The 18,566-nt window shown below is 45.6% G+C and overlaps 1 protein-coding gene across 13 annotated transcripts in view; it reads left to right on the top strand.

The window, feature by feature from the left end:
• Positions 1 to 18,111, top strand: part of TRERF1 (transcriptional regulating factor 1) — a 202,133-nt gene extending 184,022 nt beyond the window's left edge. For 8 of the 13 annotated variants that reach the window (XM_044250812.1, XM_044250821.1, XM_044250837.1 and 5 more), the window contains 5 exons: positions 799 to 887; positions 2,664 to 2,831; positions 8,708 to 8,911; positions 11,586 to 11,833; positions 15,231 to 18,111. In XM_044250812.1, the coding sequence (XP_044106747.1) occupies positions 799 to 887; positions 2,664 to 2,831; positions 8,708 to 8,911; positions 11,586 to 11,833; positions 15,231 to 15,555 (1,034 nt within the window). In that variant the 3' untranslated portion in view covers positions 15,556 to 18,111. The remainder of the gene's footprint in view (positions 1 to 798; positions 888 to 2,663; positions 2,832 to 8,707; positions 8,912 to 11,585; positions 11,834 to 15,230) is intronic. The other 5 variants (XM_044250889.1, XM_044250905.1, XM_044250870.1 and 2 more) reach the window with 2 other exon arrangements.
• Positions 18,112 to 18,566: the final 455 nt, after the last annotated feature.

Genomic DNA, 18,566 nt, shown 5'->3' with positions numbered 1-18,566 from the left:
ATGCCAGTCTTATGGGGTTATCAGTAGAGCCTAATGATTAATACCTGTGAAGTACTTAGAACACGGAATAGTAAGCACCTAGAAATGCTAGGGGTTTTGTCGTTTGTTTTCCTAGCACGGTGTCTTGCGTGTAGTAGACACCTAATACCTGTTGATTGAGTGAATGAATGAATGAATGAATGGAGTGAATGAATGCATCATCTCACTCTTTGCGCTTACTTTTGCCTCAAACACATTTCCTCCCCAGAATTCCCTTCCATCTCCTCCATGCCTGAACTGTTTCTGCATGTCCTTTAAAACTCAGATCAGGTGTTTTCTCTACCGGGAAGCCTGACCCTAACCTGAGCGTGAGGCTCACCTTGAACACCGTGGCCTGCTGGTGTGTCTCCCCACTAGATGGTGAGCATCTTGATGGTGGAGACTGCTGAATCTACCTATAGCTACATTTTGTTGGGCACTCCCTGTTTTCCAGTTACTAAGCTAAGCACTTGCAGTGTCTTATCTTCTTTAACCTTCGCAGAGATCACAAAAGCTGTGGACAATTGGAATCATTCCCATTTGTAGGTCACCGAACTGAGTCTTGAGTTCACTAACTTGCCAAGGTCAAAGCCAGAGCTGGGATTTGAATCCAGATGTCAGGGTTGCGAACCATTACACTACACTGGATTTCTTGTTCAAACTGGAGTTGGATGTGTATCATATCACTTACTAAAAACAGTCATGTTTTGTAACTAAATAAGCCAGCACCTAAAAGTAGGGAGAACTGTGAGCTGTTCTTACAATGTTTCTATTTTGTAGGTTCGGACAAGTGGACCTCCCTAGAAAGAAAACTGTTCAATAAAGCACTAGCCACTTACAGCAAAGATTTTATTTTTGTACAGAAGATGGTAAGCATGCTTTTTCTAATTGCTCACTTGAAACTGAATTTGGGAAATTGTGCACCTAAAGACATACAGAAATATCTGGTACTCATTTAACACTCTCACGAGAAGGATATTAGGGTCACTCCAGTGTCAGGGATGTGAGGGAGAAGGAGAACCTACATTATTTGGACATAGTGGTGGGGGGGTATTTTTTATCTTATTAAATACATGTAATTTATACATTCTCTCAGAATAAATAGGACGGGTCTGTTAGTTTACAATATACATGATTCATTTCTTGTATATTTGACAGATTTGTTGTGTTTTGGCAGTTTTTTTCTGAGAAGTTAAAGAAGGGATGATAGGTGCCTCCCCGCTAGCCAGCAGCAAAGCATCCGGTTTTGGGCCCCTGATCATAATGGCAATAATAATAAAAATAATAGTTTGCATTCATAACATCTCGCAACAAAATAGAACTCTTCTATACAGACGAAATAGCACTTTTACAGCAGATAATGAACTTAGTAGACCTTCATTTCTAAGAGGTGAGGTGGTTTAGACTAAAAGTTAAAATGATTCCAAGGGTGTTTCAGAACATCCATGTGTTATTAAGGTCATTAAAATGTTCAGGTCTACAGAGAGCAGTTGCAGGTAATAACTCCCACTGGCATCTGTACTGGCCGATGCCACCCACTTGGGTGCCTGTCTCCTGTCCCTAATCTAGGGCCTTCCTTGATGGATAGGAATCAGAACAGGTAGACTCTCCTCTCTCTTGCCCCCATCTCCAGCTCTGTATTCACTATTGCCTTTCTCTGCCTTGGAGTCCACCCCACTCTTGGCTGCCCCGTAAGCTCAGCAGCTTCCATGCTGTCGTCTTTTTTGAGTCCCCTTGCCCCAGGACTGAGCCGGGGGAGGCCTCACCCCTTGCAGGCCTGCACCGTGTTGACTGGTGATGGAGTCATGTGTCATGTTTGCCAGGTGACATGGCTTTGCGAGCAAGTGCTCTCCGAGCCAGTGTCCTCACTCCCTGCGCATCTCTAGAAATTCAAGATATCCAGTGATGAGAAGGGGACAGCTTCAGGAAGACAGGACTTGGGGTGTTGCCCTCTGACCTTATGGTTGGGTTGGCTGGCTCCCCCCAAGAAGTGTGGCCAGCCTCCAGAAAACCCACATTATTGAACCACACCTTGAGCTTGGAGATCTATGAACTACACAAAGGCATTTTTTTTTCCCTCTAATATATGTACCTTTGCCCCCTTGGGGGAGGGCAGAGCAACATTGGTTTCCTGTAGAAACTAAGCTCTTATCATCATAACTTTTGCCTTACATTCCTGTTCGATTACTGAGGAACATTTTTCACAAATAGATTTTGAAGGTCAACCAGCCAGAGAGCCAAATACACTCAAGCACATTAAATGAAAAAACATGCTGCTTTACGGGTTAAAAAAGGGAATGAGCTCTCTGTGAACCAACATCAAAAAAGATCTCCAGGCTATATTGTGGAAAAAAAAGTCAAATTGCAGAACAGCAGACAGTGTGCCGCCTCTCGTGAGGAGAAATACATTTTTGTGTTCTTTGGTATCTGTAGTTTCTGGAATGAGACCCAAGAAATGAGGGGTAGCTGTGTGGCGGGGGTGGAGAGTGAGGGCTGGATGGAGGGAGACCATGTGCCGAAGGAGGGTTTTCCCTATCTACATTTTTTTAAATTGAATTGCAAACACTTGTGAGCTATTTCACAAAAGCTGATGGCTGGGCAGAGCGCATGCTGCCGAGCTGATTTGCAGATGTCTTTCCCGGCAGGTGAAGTCTAAGACGGTGGCTCAGTGTGTGGAGTACTACTACACCTGGAAAAAGATCATGCGCTTGGGGCGGAAGCACCGGACACGCCTCGCAGAAATTGATGATTCTGTGGTGAGTGAAGCTGGTCAGTCGCTGCTTATGCGGGCCCTGCTCCCGCCCCACACCCAGGTTAGTAAGCGGCTGGCGTTTGGCTCGGCTTTATGGAGGTGACCACCTGAGCAGGTGATGGCACACTCCCTGGCGGGATTCAGGCCTCTATTTCCTGGCACAGAAATGCCAGAAGGAAGGTGCTTCTGACTTTGCCCCGGAGCTCAGCACTCAGTTCGAGGAGGTGAGGGCTTGCCTGGCTTCTGAGGCACCCAGGGTGATCCCTGCCTTGACTTGATGGCTTATAAGTGGATGCCCTTGACCCCCCAGGATATCCACTGGCATCACAGATGCTGCTGGCCAGAGAAGCACAGCCCTCGGGTTTTCCCACAGCGTCCATGAAGCATGACCAAAGAGGAGCTCTGGCTTCTAGACAGTGCCAGGAGCTCTCAATTATTGAGGAATAGTTAGCAGTGTGTATATTCTAATCCTTAATCACCGTTTATCCTCAAGATTGATTTCCTTCAGTGGGGGACGATCCAAAGTTGTCTGCATATTAAGCAGACATGAAAGACGTAACACTGAAGACACTGAAGATGAAAGACACTGAAGTCTTCTCTGAACTCCTAATGTGTGGCTTCAGTAATTACGATCACTTTTGTACTTGTGGTTCACTCCTTTTATCTGCATCCATAGCCAGGGGAAATCTTTCCACGCACTGTGGGAAACATTACCAGCCGTGCAGGGGTGTATAAAAATGGCATGTCTTACAACAGATTCGTGAACTCCAAGCTGTCACCATCGGGGAAAGTGTTTGGAATTCATGATTGTTGTGAATATCTGTAATTACACTGTCATTCACCATCATGCCCCAGTTGTGATAGCACATACGTGGCTTATTTTCTTTAATGGACACTTACATAGCCCTTTCTATGTGCTGGGCCTTGTGCTAGGCCCTTTACCAGTATGAACTCTTAATCCTCATAGACGTCCGGGAGGTAGGGAACTGAGAGCGTAGGTAACTTAGCCATGGTCAAATGGCTGGTGAGGGTGTTGTCTGAGCCTGATTCCCTGTGTGATACTTAAGAGCAGTACAATGCAGACTCTTTTAAAGAAGTATAAAAACTTTTCGACTCATTAATTCCTTGAGGTCCAAGTTCCTACCTAAGAATTATCCTAGCTGTGAAATATACACACATATTTGAATTTATATTTGGACCCAGATATCAGGAAAGAATGGACATCTGCATCAGAGATGATGGTGTTCTGTGCTTGTGGTTTCCCGTGACCAGGGCTTTTGTTTGAGTAACTGAAGTGGGTGCTGTCTTCTATCTGGAGAGCATTGTTCTCACCTGTGGCCTAATGTTTAAAAAAAGCAATGTGGCCTGTTCTGGCTCAATCAGCTGAACGCAGTTGAGTTCCCACGGTGTAAATAACAAAGCGCATGTGGTACTGTGGGTGACCCGGGGATGTCAACTGGCCTCTGGCCCCCCCTCCCCCCACCAGGAGCGTATACTGAAGTTGGAGGATGTGGCATACACAAATGGAAGCTTTAGCATGAACCCCAAGAGTGTTTACAAGCAGCGTAAGACAAGAGCCAAAAGGGCTTGGATGGTGCCTTAGGTCCTCTCTCTCCTCCAGCTCCACCGTGCCTGAGCAAGGGTTTGAGGCCCAGAGAGGGGAAGGGCTGCCCAAGGTCACACAGAGCATTACTTTCCAGATGAGTGGACTAGATGGCAAACAAGCATGAAGAAACTTGGTCTTCCAGACCTAAGACCTGGCTCCTAAGCTTACTGACCTATAAAATGGGGCAGATGGCTTAGATGATTTGGAAGGTCCCTTCCAGTTCTGAAACATTCTGGTCTCTGTCAGAGTCATGTTTTGGAAGAAGGCAAAATCAGAGAATATGGCTTCCTAAGGCCAATGGATGTCTTTCTAGCTGTGTGTTACCAAGCGCCTAGGGGTGTTCCTAGCATCATATAAATCCTTTAAATATCTGTTGTGGAATGAAGTGAATGAACATCATTCCCAGAGAGGAGTCACTGGGGCTCATAGCAGTGCTCCCTCTATGAACACAGTGCAGGGAGATGGGGAGAACAGGGGGATTCAGAGCAGGGGATTGCTGCTAAGGAAGATATTACCACGTAAGGAAGAGGGGCCGTCGTGGGCTGGCAGGGCTCTGGAGCTGTGCAGAAAGGCCAGGCCAGCCTGTTAGCCTGAGACAAGGAGGAGAGGGTAAGATGATGCCCAAGGAACCACACCTTCTCGAGCCTGTTCACCAGGAGCCAGGATGAGGTTGGATCGGGAGCATCCCCACCCTTGTTACCTTAAGGAGACCAATAAGCCATGTGCAGAGATGACTCAGGCCCACAAGAAAAAAAGAAAGAAAGAAAGAAAGAACGAGGGAGCAAATCTTGATTTAAGGTCAGCATGGTAGCTCACGCTTCCTTTCAGGCACTGTGAAGACACAGTCAGCCTTTTAAGGAAAGTTTGCAAAGTAGAGATGAAAAATTGGGACCATGCAAGAAATGGGAAGGGTGCAGAAGGCACAGTCATAGGGGTCCTGCCCTTTGTCCTCTGGGCCTGCCCAGAGGCTTCCTGATCATAGGTCGGCAGTGTTTCGTCCAGATGGAACACACTCGGATAGTTCAGGGACTTTTGTGGGGAGAAGGGAAAAAGAGAGTTTGTGAGGAATGGCTGCTCTTGAGGTAACCAGAAGGCCAACAGACCGCAGTAGCTTCCTCAGCTGATTAGACTTCTGGCCTAAAGCCATGAGAGGTCCTCCCATCTTGGAGGCAAAAGAAGGGGACCAGGGTGGGCTCTGTTAAGGATGTAGGAGAAAAGTACTGCTCACACCTCCCTGTCTCCTGCCCACACTCATGCTCCCACTCAAGGCCAATCTGTGGGTCTGGTTGTAAATTCAGCACAATTCAAGAAACTAAGTGAGAAGAGTAGCTGACTTTGGAAGATAGCAGTCAGGTCTCCCAAGGGCAATGCTCACCCATGGTCTAAGCACCTAAGTTACTACCACCTGGTCCACAGCTGATGGAAGCTTGGGAACGCTCCTGCTGCCCTTTGACATTTACAGGCAGCTGTTTGCAATGGTTTTGAGGAGTTTAGGATCTCTTTGGGCTGAAAATATAAACTGTGTGCAGATGAACACATGTCCCCTGTGGACATCGGCTGCAGGGCCAATAAATGAAGAAGGCTAGATTTTGAAATCAGATAGTTGAGGTTTCAATCTCAGTTCAACTTTTTTACCAGCTTTGTGACCTTAGGGAAAGTCATTCTCTGGCCGATTTCCTCATTTGTACGGGATTATCATATGCACCAGAAATTTCATGTATATGTACGCATGCATACGTGTGTGTGTGGTGCCTAATTCCTAGCAGGCTTCCAACATGTTTTCATCCCCACCATTACCATCATCATAAGTAACTGTGACGCTCAGATTTATGTCTCTGAGTAAATTTGGGCTGTTGAGCATTTGTATTTTCACTTAACAAATGTCTCATCATGCAAATTCCATTTGCATGCCTGAGAAATAAGAGTATCATCCTCCTCAAGGAACCCTTACTGCAGACTCGCAAGGTTTTAAGCACCGTGTTAAATACATCACCACCTCCCCGTCCTGTATTTGCCCACCTGCTACCAGTTTGGGAATATTATTCAGTGTTTTATTTCACAATACATTGTGAAATGGCCAACTTGTTGATACAAAGTTGTCCATGTTAGGATTCTTGTCCTCCTATCTTTGTATCTCTTAGTCACTTTGGTAAGCCATATGGCTTGGTGATAAATCATTTTGTGAACATGTATAGATTGCCAGTTGAAATAAAACCTATCTAAATTCCAGAGACATATATAATCACAGCACAGTGTAATTTAATCTGTAAATTTATGACTCTATGGAATCTTTCTAAGATCTCATTCTCTTTCTAAGAGTTTTTAAGCCCAAAAAAATGGTATTGTGAGAAAATTGTAATTATAGCAAGGACTGTAAAACAAATGCCATTGTCATTAAAAGTTACCATGTAATCTAAGGGCCAAGGTGTGGACCATGGCTTGCTTAATAAAGCAATATTGAGTCCACAGAGCTCCAGTTCTAGAAAGGTCTGGAGTGAACCATTGGAGTTTGACATGACATGGTTTTACCTGAAACCCTTTGAGGTTCAAAGCTGTTGGATTCACATGGGAATCAGACCATTTAAGGAAAATCAACCCGTGTGTTCTATACTCATAATTATGAGACCTACAACTCATATATCGGAAATCACTCTGCAAAATGAAGTAGGCCTACATCTGTGCTCACTGAAGTCTTTCAGCAAATGTAATCATTACTGGTTCATTTTAATGAACCCACTGGAAACTGAAGCTATTTCTTTCTCTCTCTTTTTTTTTTAAGATTTTCTTCTTAAGATTTATTTATTTATCTGAGAGAGAGAATGAGGGAGAGAGTGCACAGGAAGTGAAGGGTCAGAGGGAGAGGCAGACTCCCTGCTGAGCAGGAAGCCCTTATGTGGGACTCGATCCAGGGACTCCAGGATCATGACCTGAGCCAAAGGCAGTTGCTTAACCAACTGAGCCACCCAGGCACCCCGAAGCTATTTCTTAAGTATACCCTATCACTACGTCCTCTCAAATACGCATATAGTATTAAATGCAGACAGCAGTGGGACAACATTGGAATGTTAAATGCCCCATATGTACTAGCATTGTCTTTCTCTCCTGCCCCCAATCCAAACTGGAGAGAGAAAGCTTGTGGTTTCTGGATCCCAGGGGACTGCTCCTCTACTCTTAGAAATCTTCGTCCTTTTCAGGAATTTTTGCTTCTGGGTTCTAAGAATCGTAGGTTCCCCCAGAGTTCCATCATTCTCTGAGATAAATCAGCCTGGAGCCCATGTGCTTTAAGCAGAGCCTGGCAGACACAGCTGACCTGTCAAGGTGGAGGCAACAGGACGTGCCTTTTGTTTCTTCATCTGTAAAATGGGAAGATGTTTTCAGCTTCTGGGTGAGACTGCAAACATGAAAATACTTTGTAAACTGTGAAGTGCTGTGAAACAGAAGCTGGAATGAAATTGACATAACGTAGAACTCCCTCTCCCTGAGCCTCCATCCTTCCACAGCCTGGAGGAGCCAGCATCCCTCCGGGAGGATGGAGGAAACAGAGTAAGGTAGTTGAACAAATAGAATGAAGGCCTCCTGCGTCCCTGTTCTCCACCTGGTTGTTCTGAAGTAGGGGGAAGGGACACAGTAGCAGTGAGGCTACTAATATTTTTCATGTTATTTTTGATGGAATACCTCTGCTAGGCATTTCTGCAAGCCCATGATGACACAGTCCAGAAAAAAAAAAATGTGGGGGCTGGGGGTGGTTATCCCTTCCCCTTTCCTCTCTACAAAGCTGTTGACGTTCACTCTTGGATTCTATTTTGACAAGAGTAAGCAGGAACCCATCAGAGCACCGTGAGTCCCATGCTTTCCACAGGCCATAGGTCAGATCAGACATGTGGGTCGTCTTGCCCGGAAATGTATCATAAGGTCTGGAAACAAATCACTATATAGGTCTTTAGTCTCTCTCCAGGGGGGTTTCCGCAGTATCGTGGCTGCTTAAAAGCCCTCCTTACTGCTCTGGGGAGACAGAGCTGCTCACGAGTGAGATTTAATCCAATTCAAAGTCTGCTGGTCTTGAGCAAGGGAGAGAAACTCTGCACACAGAAATCGCTCATATTTTTACAAAAGTGGTGAGGGGGCCCCACAGTGAGGCAGGGGGACTTCCTCGACCTCAAAGCCCCAAGCACCCAATGACGGGGCTGGTAGAGACCATCTGCCGCTGTTCCTTAGGCAGAAAGAACCCCCTGTGTTCAGCCCCTCTCTCCTCTTCTAGCTGGTGGCCTGTTCATCACTAAAAATGCCATTTGGGGATATCCCCTCTTTTGCTTCTGTTGTCTCACCACCAGACGAGTGAAGAAGAAGAGGAGTTAGAGGAGGAGGAGGAGGACCCGGAAGAAGATAGGAAATCAACAAGAGAAGAGGAGAGTGAGGTGCCCAAGTCACCCGAGCCACCGCCAGGCCCCACACTGGCTCCCGCGGAGGGGCCACCCCTGCAGGCCCTCAGCCAGCCATCCGGCTCCTTCATCTGTGAGATGCCCAACTGCGGGGCTGTAAGTGTCACTGTGTCCTTCGGGAAGCTGGGACTAGGAGGGCAGCGAGCCGTGCTTGCCTTTAAGGACAGAGCGCTTTAGAAGGGCTGCACTTTTAGCAAGGAAAGTTTCAAGGAGGGGATTTCACGTTGCATTGGTGTTTTTTTTTCCTGTGTTTCCATTTCCTTATTCACTCAGCCGGCAGATGTTGATGAGCCGGCAGATGAGCACTGGGGCGCTCTGGGGCCCAGAGAAGGTCCCTGCCCTCAGGAATCTTATGATCCGAGCTCCTCTGAGCTACTGAGCATGGTTTCAGCAGTGAGCCTTGGCCTCCAGAACTTACACGCCTTGTTTCTTGGTGCCCCGCCACCCCTCGGGGCCATGTGACACTAGGTCCTGCCCCCTTGGCACACACTGAAATGCCTTAGGGGAGCCCACAGAGAAGGCTTGCCCTCTCGTAACACTTGTCCCCATTCCTGGTCATCTCACCTGTCTGGAAGGTTTTGCGTTTCATGATTCCATTAAGTGTTACTCATTCAAATGTCAGTAATCTGAAATTTGAGAAAATCATTACAGTGATTTAGCGGAAGTTTACCTTTGTATACTTTGCAAAGAACCAAGAAAATTTTTACTAAGCAATTTAATCATGTAAACAGGCTGAACGTAAGTCTGTACAATTAACATAGTACTTTTCAAGTACATTGGAAATACCGTTTAGCTAAAATAAAACAAATTCACTGTTCGATCATTCTTACCACTAAGGAAGGCCTTATGCAATCTATACTGGTCCGGTCTAAGGCCCCCAGTGTATCTTAAAGGATATATATTTTTTAAGATGTTAACTTTAGACTTTCAGTCCCTCACCAGTCCCCCCACTAGCCCGCATGTTGAACTTCTCCTGAGTCAGATATCTTAAATCCAGGCACACCTGTACAGGTAAGTTCTAGAGGTATTCCTCAAAAAATGAGAATGTTAACTCCTTCATGAGAACCCCTGTGTTTTCCAAGCTAGAGCTCATCTTTGCTTGTATATTATGCAGGACAACACTGTTTTCCAGAGTGTATTGAATGCTGCTTGATGATTCCGACATTTAGATGGAGAAAGCAATAGTTTTTAAAATATTTAGATACTAACGCAGAAATTCACTTGATTTACGTTCGAGAAAAAACTGGAAAAGTAAGGAAAAAAAATACATACATCTGGCATTAGCTTCAAAGAGAACATAAGAAATTGCTAGCTTGTTTCTGTCTTTGATGTTTAATGACCTGGAAGCATCACCACATCATTTCCATTTTGTATAGAGCTCTTCCGTTCAGGGATGGTTAAGATGTGACTTTCAATGCCAGTATTTCTGGGTGAATTAGTTTAGAAATTCACTGTTTTCATCGGCTCATAGTTTGGTGTACGATAAATTCTTGACTGAGTGGGAAGTCATCTTTCACTTTTGCCAATCAGAAATGCTCAGCAAGCTGGATATTTGTTAATGATTTTTAAAATTCACAAGGAGAAAAACATGTTAGTTTTATTCCTTGCCTAAGTCTGGAGGTTTGGGTTGCTAAATCAGCCATAGATTTATTTTTTCCCCCCGGTAAGACCATAAACAGAACTCATGAATTTCACACAGAGCAAACCTCCTACGGCTCCGTGGGTAGGCCTGTTAGCTGATAGGTTTAACAAGCTTGAAGTCAGGGCTCTTCAAATTCAGGGATGTGGATTGCATCTCTTTATAATAGTGGTGCTCGACTAGGAATTATTTTGTTCCCCAAGAGCATTTGGCAATGTCTGGAGACATTTATGTCACATCTGGAGAGGTGCTGTTGGCTTCTCCAGGATAGAGACCAGGATGCTGCTAAAATTCCTACTTAACACGGCCCCACTCCAACAAAAACTATCTGGCCCCAAATGTCAGTCATACTGAGGTTGGGAGAGACTGCTTTTGGCAAGTTTCAAAAGACTGTCTAGGTCCTGCCCCTTTTTATCATCCCACAGTAAAATCTGGGAGTCTGAAACATTGCTTTGACAATTGGTCACTGATTAAGGCTTGGATGTAATGTACAGAATTTATCAGAGCCGCTAATCAGTGTCTTTCCACCTGTGTTTCTTGGGGTGCTGGGTCTTTCTGTGGTAGGGAGATAGAGCTGAGCAAGTAGGCCCACTTCCCGGGGTGCTGGCTCTATTTCAGCCAGAACACCTCTGCTTTTAACTTTGAGCATTTGCATAAAACCTCATTTGTTTTGTTTTGTTTTTCTTAAAAGAAAGAAAGGGAAGGAAAGGAGAAAAGGGGAGGGGAGGAGAGGGAGGTAATTTCCAACTTAAAAAAAAAAAAAGAGTTTGGAAGCTGGTCAACTCCCTCATCTTACAGGTGGAAAAAAGAAATCGGGTATACAGAGGGGAAATGGCCCAGCAGCTTTTCCTATGACACAGAGGCGCTGGCTCTCACCCCCCAGGTCCCTGAGTGCTAGATGGCAGCTTTGTCCTTCAGACTCAGCCACAGTGCTTCTTGTCTTCCAGTTGTAACAACGATGCGGGTTTTTTTATGGGCGCAGTGTTAGTGGTGCTAGTATTTGACCTTGACCTTTTCGTGCCCACGTCCAAAGTTTGCTTACATAAAACCCCTGCACCCCCTCATTAAACACTGTTTCAAGTATCACATGTTTCACCATTGAGTAACTAATAACCCTAATTTCCTTTTCAGGACTGTAGATGTCATGTCACTCCCTTTCTTCCCCAGGTGTTCAGCTCCCGACAGGCACTGAATGGCCACGCCCGCATCCATGGTGGCACCAACCAAGTGACTAAAGCCCGGGGGGCCATCCCCTCTGGGAAGCAGAAACCAGGCAGTGCCCAGAGTGGGTACTGCTCAGTGAAGAGCTCCCCCTCTCACAGCACCACCAGCGGCGAGACAGACCCCACCACCATCTTCCCCTGCAAGGAGTGTGGCAAGTACGTGCAGTTGGACCGGGGACCAAATCTGAGTCTGTGATGAATAAGTGCTCTGTGGAGGCCTGGTCAAGATGGTCTGAGGTTTCTTCAGCTAGAAAAAGAACCCAGTGTTTCCAAATACTCCCTCGTATCATCCTTGTGGTCTGCACAGAGCCTCAGGGTGGGTGGACGTTGTCTCTGACTCAGAATATGGTCATTCTGATATCCTCATGCCTAATAAGGACAGACAACTTCAGGGCAAACCTCTAGTAACAAAAACTTCCCTCTTTTTCAGAAATAGTGGGTGGGACTCTAATTCCCACTCCATCCCTTCACACCCAAACCATATTCACGAGTGTTGCTCTCTTTGCATTCCTTCTGAGTGATTTGAGAATGACTCTGAAACATGTATCAGGAAGTACCCTCTCACTACAGGTTCCTTCCTGTGTCGGGGCAGACATCACTAGCTGATTGCTGCACTCTTCACTGTCATCTTAAGACAGGACCTCAGATCTTTTCGACCCTAATGCTTCAGGCAGGCATAACCAATTGATCAGGATGACTCAGGAGAAAAAGCCTGTCTGTCATGCCTGCCCTTTTAAGTATAACTGAAGACCGCTCAGAGAGGAAAACCGACAGCAGGCAGTACTAGTAACATCTAACACTTGCTGAGCACTCACTTTGGGAACTACCTTATGTGCAGGAGCTCATTTTAATCCTCACACAGAAACTCAATGTGGTACAGAGACTGTTTTTATCCTTGTTACACAAATAAAGATTGAAAATCAAGTAAAATAACTTGCCTCTGGTCACACCCCCCCTTGAGAGCAGAGCTGAGATTTGGGCCCGTCTCTCTCGAAGTGCAGAGCCCAGGACCCTGACCACTGCTCCATCTTACTGGTCTGTTTATTTTAGGTGGAAAAGATCGCGGATGGTAAGACAACACGGCCTTCCCTCCCACACCATCCAGGGTAGAACTCCACGTCTCAGTGAGGCCGACTGACTTGGAGGGGTTGTCATGAGTGACTTCCTTGAGCATCCCTAGTTGTATGAGTGAGGCCCACTAGGACCTCTGCCTATGATACTCATTAGGCTATTTCCGACAACTTACCAGTACTTGCCATTTGTAGGGTATGTTTGCTGGCACAGTTCTAATGGATTTGTACAGGTATTGATTAATTTAGTCTTTAGTGCCACAGGGTAGGTCCTTTTTTTTTTTAAGATTTTATTTATTTATTTGACAGAGAGAGATCACAAGTAGGCAGAAAGGCAGGAAGAGGGAGAGGAAGGGAAGCAGGCTCCCCGCTGAGCAGAGAGCCTGATGCGGGGCTCGATCTCAGGACCCTGGAATCATGACCTGAGCTTTAACCCACATGACCTCAGGTTTTAACCCACTGAGCCACCCAGGCACCCCAGGGTAGGCCCTTTTAGTAGGCGCTTTTGGACAAGCCGAGAAAATGCGGCACAGAAAGAGTAAGGTGTTGGTCACAGTGCACATCTGAGTCGGGATTCAGGCTACGCAGCCTGACCCAGGCCAGTGCTCTCAGCCTCTGAGTGAGCCTAACTCCGTCTGGTGGCTCTCGCCAAGGTGAGATGGAATTAGCAGCAGTCTTCTCTCTGTGAAGCACAGCGATGGGGGAGATGCCTTTAGTGCAGCTCCTCTGTATTCTCATACCCCTCAGAGCCAGGACAAGGTATCCCTCCCTTCATCTTACCACGGAGATGTGAACCTCCAGATGGATCATTAGGCTTCCCGACTTGAAGTAAGGAACCATCTTCAGACTAACTCGCTCTATCTCCCACCTGTCCCCCGAGAGGAGCCAACACCTCCCTCTGCTCACTTTGGGACACACAGGCTACAACTCCTTGTTCCAGCAGGTGGAGACAAAGAACATTTTAACAAACCAGAATTAGCATCTTGAGCTCACTGGCTGTCTCTCATTGACACCCATTAAGTGTTTTTCTTGTCTTGTTTTGATGTTGCTTGGGACCTTTTAATACCATAACTCCAGTTAAGATTTTGTGGAAAATAGAAATATTTTCTGTGGTTTTCCGGAGTAGGAATAACAGGCAAATGTTTGCAGAATGCCTGTTTTAGCTGCTGAAATTATGTTCATTACATGAAACGGTTTCAATATGTGCAATTGTGATTCATCAACTCTGCTTGTCTTAGAAATCAGAGGGTTTTTTTTTCCATTTCCCTTTATGAGCTCAGGAATGAATGCAGGGATCTGTGCCACCCCCTCTCCCAAAAGAGGCAGCCTCACATCTGGGCAAATGGTTTCTGAAAAAGGTTCAGAGAGAAATATTTCAGGCTTTGTGGCCCATACTGTCCGTGTCACAACTTCCCCTGGTACCATTGCTGAGCAGAGCAGCCACAGATGGTCCATAAACAAATAGACATGGCTGGGTTCCAATAAAACTTTATTTACGAAAATTTAGTGGGTTGGATTTGGTCCATTGACTGTAGTTTGCAGGCCCCTTGTCTCAAAGTTTCTCAACCTCAGCAGTGACATTTGGGTCTGATCAGTCCTTGTTTGGGGAAGAAGGGACCACCCTCCACGTGATGGGTTATGGAGACCACCCTGACCTCTGCCTAGTGGATGCGAGAAATACCATCCTCCCCTTGAGTTGTGACAGTCAAAAATGACTCCACACATCGCCGGGTGTCCCTGGGAAGGCAGAATCACCTGCAGCTGAGAACTACTATTTTCCTTCTAAAGCTAAAAGGAGGAAATTAGGACAATAATTTGGTCGTTGGTGGCCAACGAGAGGGGCCTTAGGTGAAAAGGAGTGGTGGGTGTAGCTCAGAAGTCAAGTACAATGAAAATGGAATTGCAGAGGGCATTGGATTTGGCCCCACAGAGTGGTGACCTTGAGAAGAGGGTTGGGGCTTCAGTGGAGGAGACAAGAATCCAGTTGGGGAGGGTGAAGGAGAGAGGAAGATACCAAGTGTGAAGGATTGGGCAGAGCCTTCCAGAAATTTGACTATGGAGGAACAGGGACAGAAGCCAAAGGCAGATGATGGGCTTTATTATGGGAACTGTGAGAGCTCAGCAGCATGACTGAGGGATTCTCCGGTTGCGATGAGGAGACGGGGGTAGGGAAGGCTAAAGGGGGAGAAAGGCACATGCTGCAGACCATAGATGGACAGGAAGGCCTTTGAGAATCCATCCTCCATTGTCCCAGGGAGGAAGCCTAAAACACTGTACATGTGCTCCCATGCCCACCTCCTTTCCTTTGTAATGCTTGGAGAGGAGAAGCAACAGGGGCAGGAGGTCCTAGGTGACCCAGAGACTCTCTCCATGCCACCCAAACCAGATGTTAGACCACAAAGCACCTATTCCCTGTTGGGCATCCAGATTTCCAAGAACTCAGATCCCCTAAATTTCACATGCTGCTTTTTCCTCATTTTTAGAGTCTTCTTCAAGATCAAAAGCCGAAATGCGCACATGAAAACGCACAGGCAGCAGGAGGAACAGCAGAGGCAAAAGGCTCAGAAGGCAGCTTTTGCCGCCGAAATGGCCGCCACCATCGAGAGGACTACGGGGCCCGCAGGGGCGCCGGGGCTGCTGCCCCTGGACCAGCTGAGCCTGATCAAACCCATCAAGGACGTGGACATCCTCGATGGCGACGTGGTCCAGCAGTTGGGAGGCGTCATGGAAGAGGCCGAGGTCGTGGACACAGATCTCCTCTTGGACGACCAAGATTCGGTTTTACTTCAGGGTGATGCCGAACTATAAAGGCCCACTTGTCACGCAGAGACAGCCAACACCCACGGCCTCCGTCTTCGTTAATCAGGAAACCTGGACTCCCTGCTCGTTTTGTAACCATTTTAAACTACCTGTTTAAAGAAGTGGTCGTTTCATTCAGGTTTAGGAAAAAAAAAAATTTTTTTTCAGTTTCTTTTCCTTTTATTTAAAAAAAATCAATGTTTCTGTGGGAGGTTGGAGGGAATAAATAATTGGCACAACTCTATTTAAGAGGTGTTTCATCTGGGCTGCATTCCCACGAACTCATTCCTGGCAGGGAATAAACCTGACCTTCAATGTTCTTTTGCTTTCAGATGTCAACCATCCTTGCTGCCTTTGATCCCAAAGCTTGCCGTGAGCGTGTGGATGCGTGTGCGTGTGTGGAGCAGGCTCCCCTCTTCATGTTGGGGCCTTGGGCCATCCTTTCCCACTAAGAGTTATTTTTGTTCTGTTTTGACCTCATTCTGGAGTTTGCAGCAAACCCGGAGTCTCTAGCAGGAGATTCTGTGCTAAGGGGTAACTTTCCAGTGAGCAAAGCAAGCCTTCCTCTTACACGGCTTTCCTCTAGCACATACACCATTTGAAAAGACCAAATGTGAAAATAAGTTTTCTCCCTGCCTTGGCTATCCCCGTTGGCCTGTTTCCAGGAGTACTGTACAATTTCAGGCTTTACTGAGGACCTGGTCCCTAGAGCGAGTACATCATCCTCTCCCGTGCTCCCCCCTTCCCCTGGAACTAGTTGGTTCCGATTCGTGGATTGGCAGAGCCGTGTCTCTGTTTGAGCTGTCTAGAGGAAAACAACCCCAACCATGAAGTTGCCAGAGCTGTTTAGGGAAAGTGGTTGAGGGTCACACATTCTGGGACACTGAAAAGTGTTCTTTTGCCCAAAAACTAGACTGGAAAAGCCCATTCTTTTTGCAGCACTGTTTAATGGTCCATGGAGTTCTGGAATTACTTTGTGTCCCTTGGAAGTACTGTGAAACCTCATTCCCTGGGATTCTGCTGTCATTCACCTTTGCTGGACTGTTTCCTAACCGATTTAACAGCAAATACAAGTGAAATAGCATTAAAGGCCAACAATAATGGTTTCTGATACCACTTTAGCCACCAATATTTGCATTCAAACAAGGAATGTATTCATTCAAGTCATTTACCAAAGCATTTCTAGAATTCTCCAAGCTACAGAACTCTGCTTCCTCCTGTCTCCTTAGCAGGGTTGCTGTTTGTACTTGAAGGTAATAAGCCTATAATCCTTCAAAAATGGCATTTAGCTCAGGCTTTTGAGCTGAGTCAGACTGCCCCCTCCCTGGGTAGGGCAAATGAGCACGTGTCTTCAGACTGGGACGCAGCCCAGCAGAGAAGACTGCCCCCAGCGTCCTCCCCTGGAGCGTTAATGCTGCCTGACTTCTGGAAGGAGGGCTTTCAGGCCTTGCCCCACCCCAGGGAGGCTGGCTCCCCGAGCTTTTGTAGGTGTGGCCTGTCCCGGAAGACTCCGCTGGCACATTAGTTAATAGCTTGACATTGGAAGGTCAGCCAAACATGAGGACAGGACCTGAGCATCTTTTAAGTTTGACTCCAGCAGAAGCATTTTAGCACACGCTCGCTTTCCCTCGCAGCCCTGCCTAGGCAGTGTTCTCTGAATCTCAGGAAAGCCACGGTCAGAAGATAAATGTAAAGGTTCTTTTCATTTCTGTCTTTGCGTTTTCAGAAAAAAAGGCCTTGGGAGTTTCATTCATCCTTTCCTACAGGCAAAAAGAAAGGTTTTATTTGCTGCCATTCTAGACAGGTTATTCTCTCTTCTATTTCGAGTTAAAACTGCCCAGGCCGTGCGCATCAACTTTGTGGCAGAATTGTTCCAGAACCATTCCGTAAGATCAGCTGATTGCGGCTGTCCCGGTGACTGCTTCCCTCGGCGTGTGCTGGCCTCTGAGAGTGATTCTGGAATGGTTCTGCTATCGGGTCTATGAAAGCTTATCTATCAAAGGAGCAAACACCCAGAAACATGTTTATAAAGCAAATGTCCTTGTTGTGTTTGGAGACTTGCCCAGCCGTTCCAGTTTTAAACATTAAAAATAAACTGAGTTGCCAAGGCAAAAAATGTAATGCACAATTTAATTTTGATTTTTCATGCAGTATAATATAAGCATCTTTGACTTGAAATAACCAAAGAACTCCTCCTTAATGAGACAGTTCAAATTGCTGAAGTAGTATTTCTTGACAATATCAACTTAAAGAATTGACTTCACGGTAAAATATTGCACTTATTTTCCTTCTGAAATGATTCTGCCTGCATGTATGTGTTGTGTTTTTGCTTCCCTCGCCCTCCCCACCCCAAAGAACTTCTCTTCCTAAAGATTAATGTCTTCAACACCGTTACTGTTTACTATCAGATGGTTTTTCATTAGTGAATTTAGACCTCTTTGAGAAAGCTTGTATATAAAAAGTTAACAGATATATTTTATGGAAAAACCCATCTTATTTTCAAATATATTTAACTGCTGTTATATTTTATTAGAGGAAGGTTGTAAATATTTTCTAGGAGTTCTATTGTAAAGAAAAGTATTTTTGAAAAAAATTAATGTAATAAAAACGAAAACATTTTTAAATAGTGTTGTGATTGCTTCCTGTTCTGGCTTCGTTATGTTCTATTCTCAGCAAATGACTTGCATGCCTTCTCATTTCAGGATGTAATTTATTCAGGTTTGCACTATTATAAGTTGACATCATAATATTTAGTGTACTTAACTGTATTTTTCCCGGAATGCAGGTCCCTTGGTCCGTATCCAAAGCACTATGTATTAGCATCTTCTTAATTTTTTCTTTTGTAACGTGTGTATTTTTAATAAGGATTTTATGTAACATTTTGGCAAAAAAGAGGACAGTATTTTCTAGTGAATTTTATAATACATTTTGCTAAAAATGTTTCTTCCTAGGTCAGTTTTTGTTAAGGTGAACCAAAAGTCTTATTTTACCAGGGGTTTAAAAAAAAAAAAGTTTGAAGC

The sequence above is a fragment of the Neovison vison genome, chromosome 1, assembly GCF_020171115.1.
Source record: "Neovison vison isolate M4711 chromosome 1, ASM_NN_V1, whole genome shotgun sequence".
Lineage (NCBI taxonomy): Eukaryota > Metazoa > Chordata > Mammalia > Carnivora > Mustelidae > Neogale > Neogale vison.
Note: the sequence above shows the minus strand (reverse complement) of the source record. Positions and strands in the feature narration are given on the sequence as shown.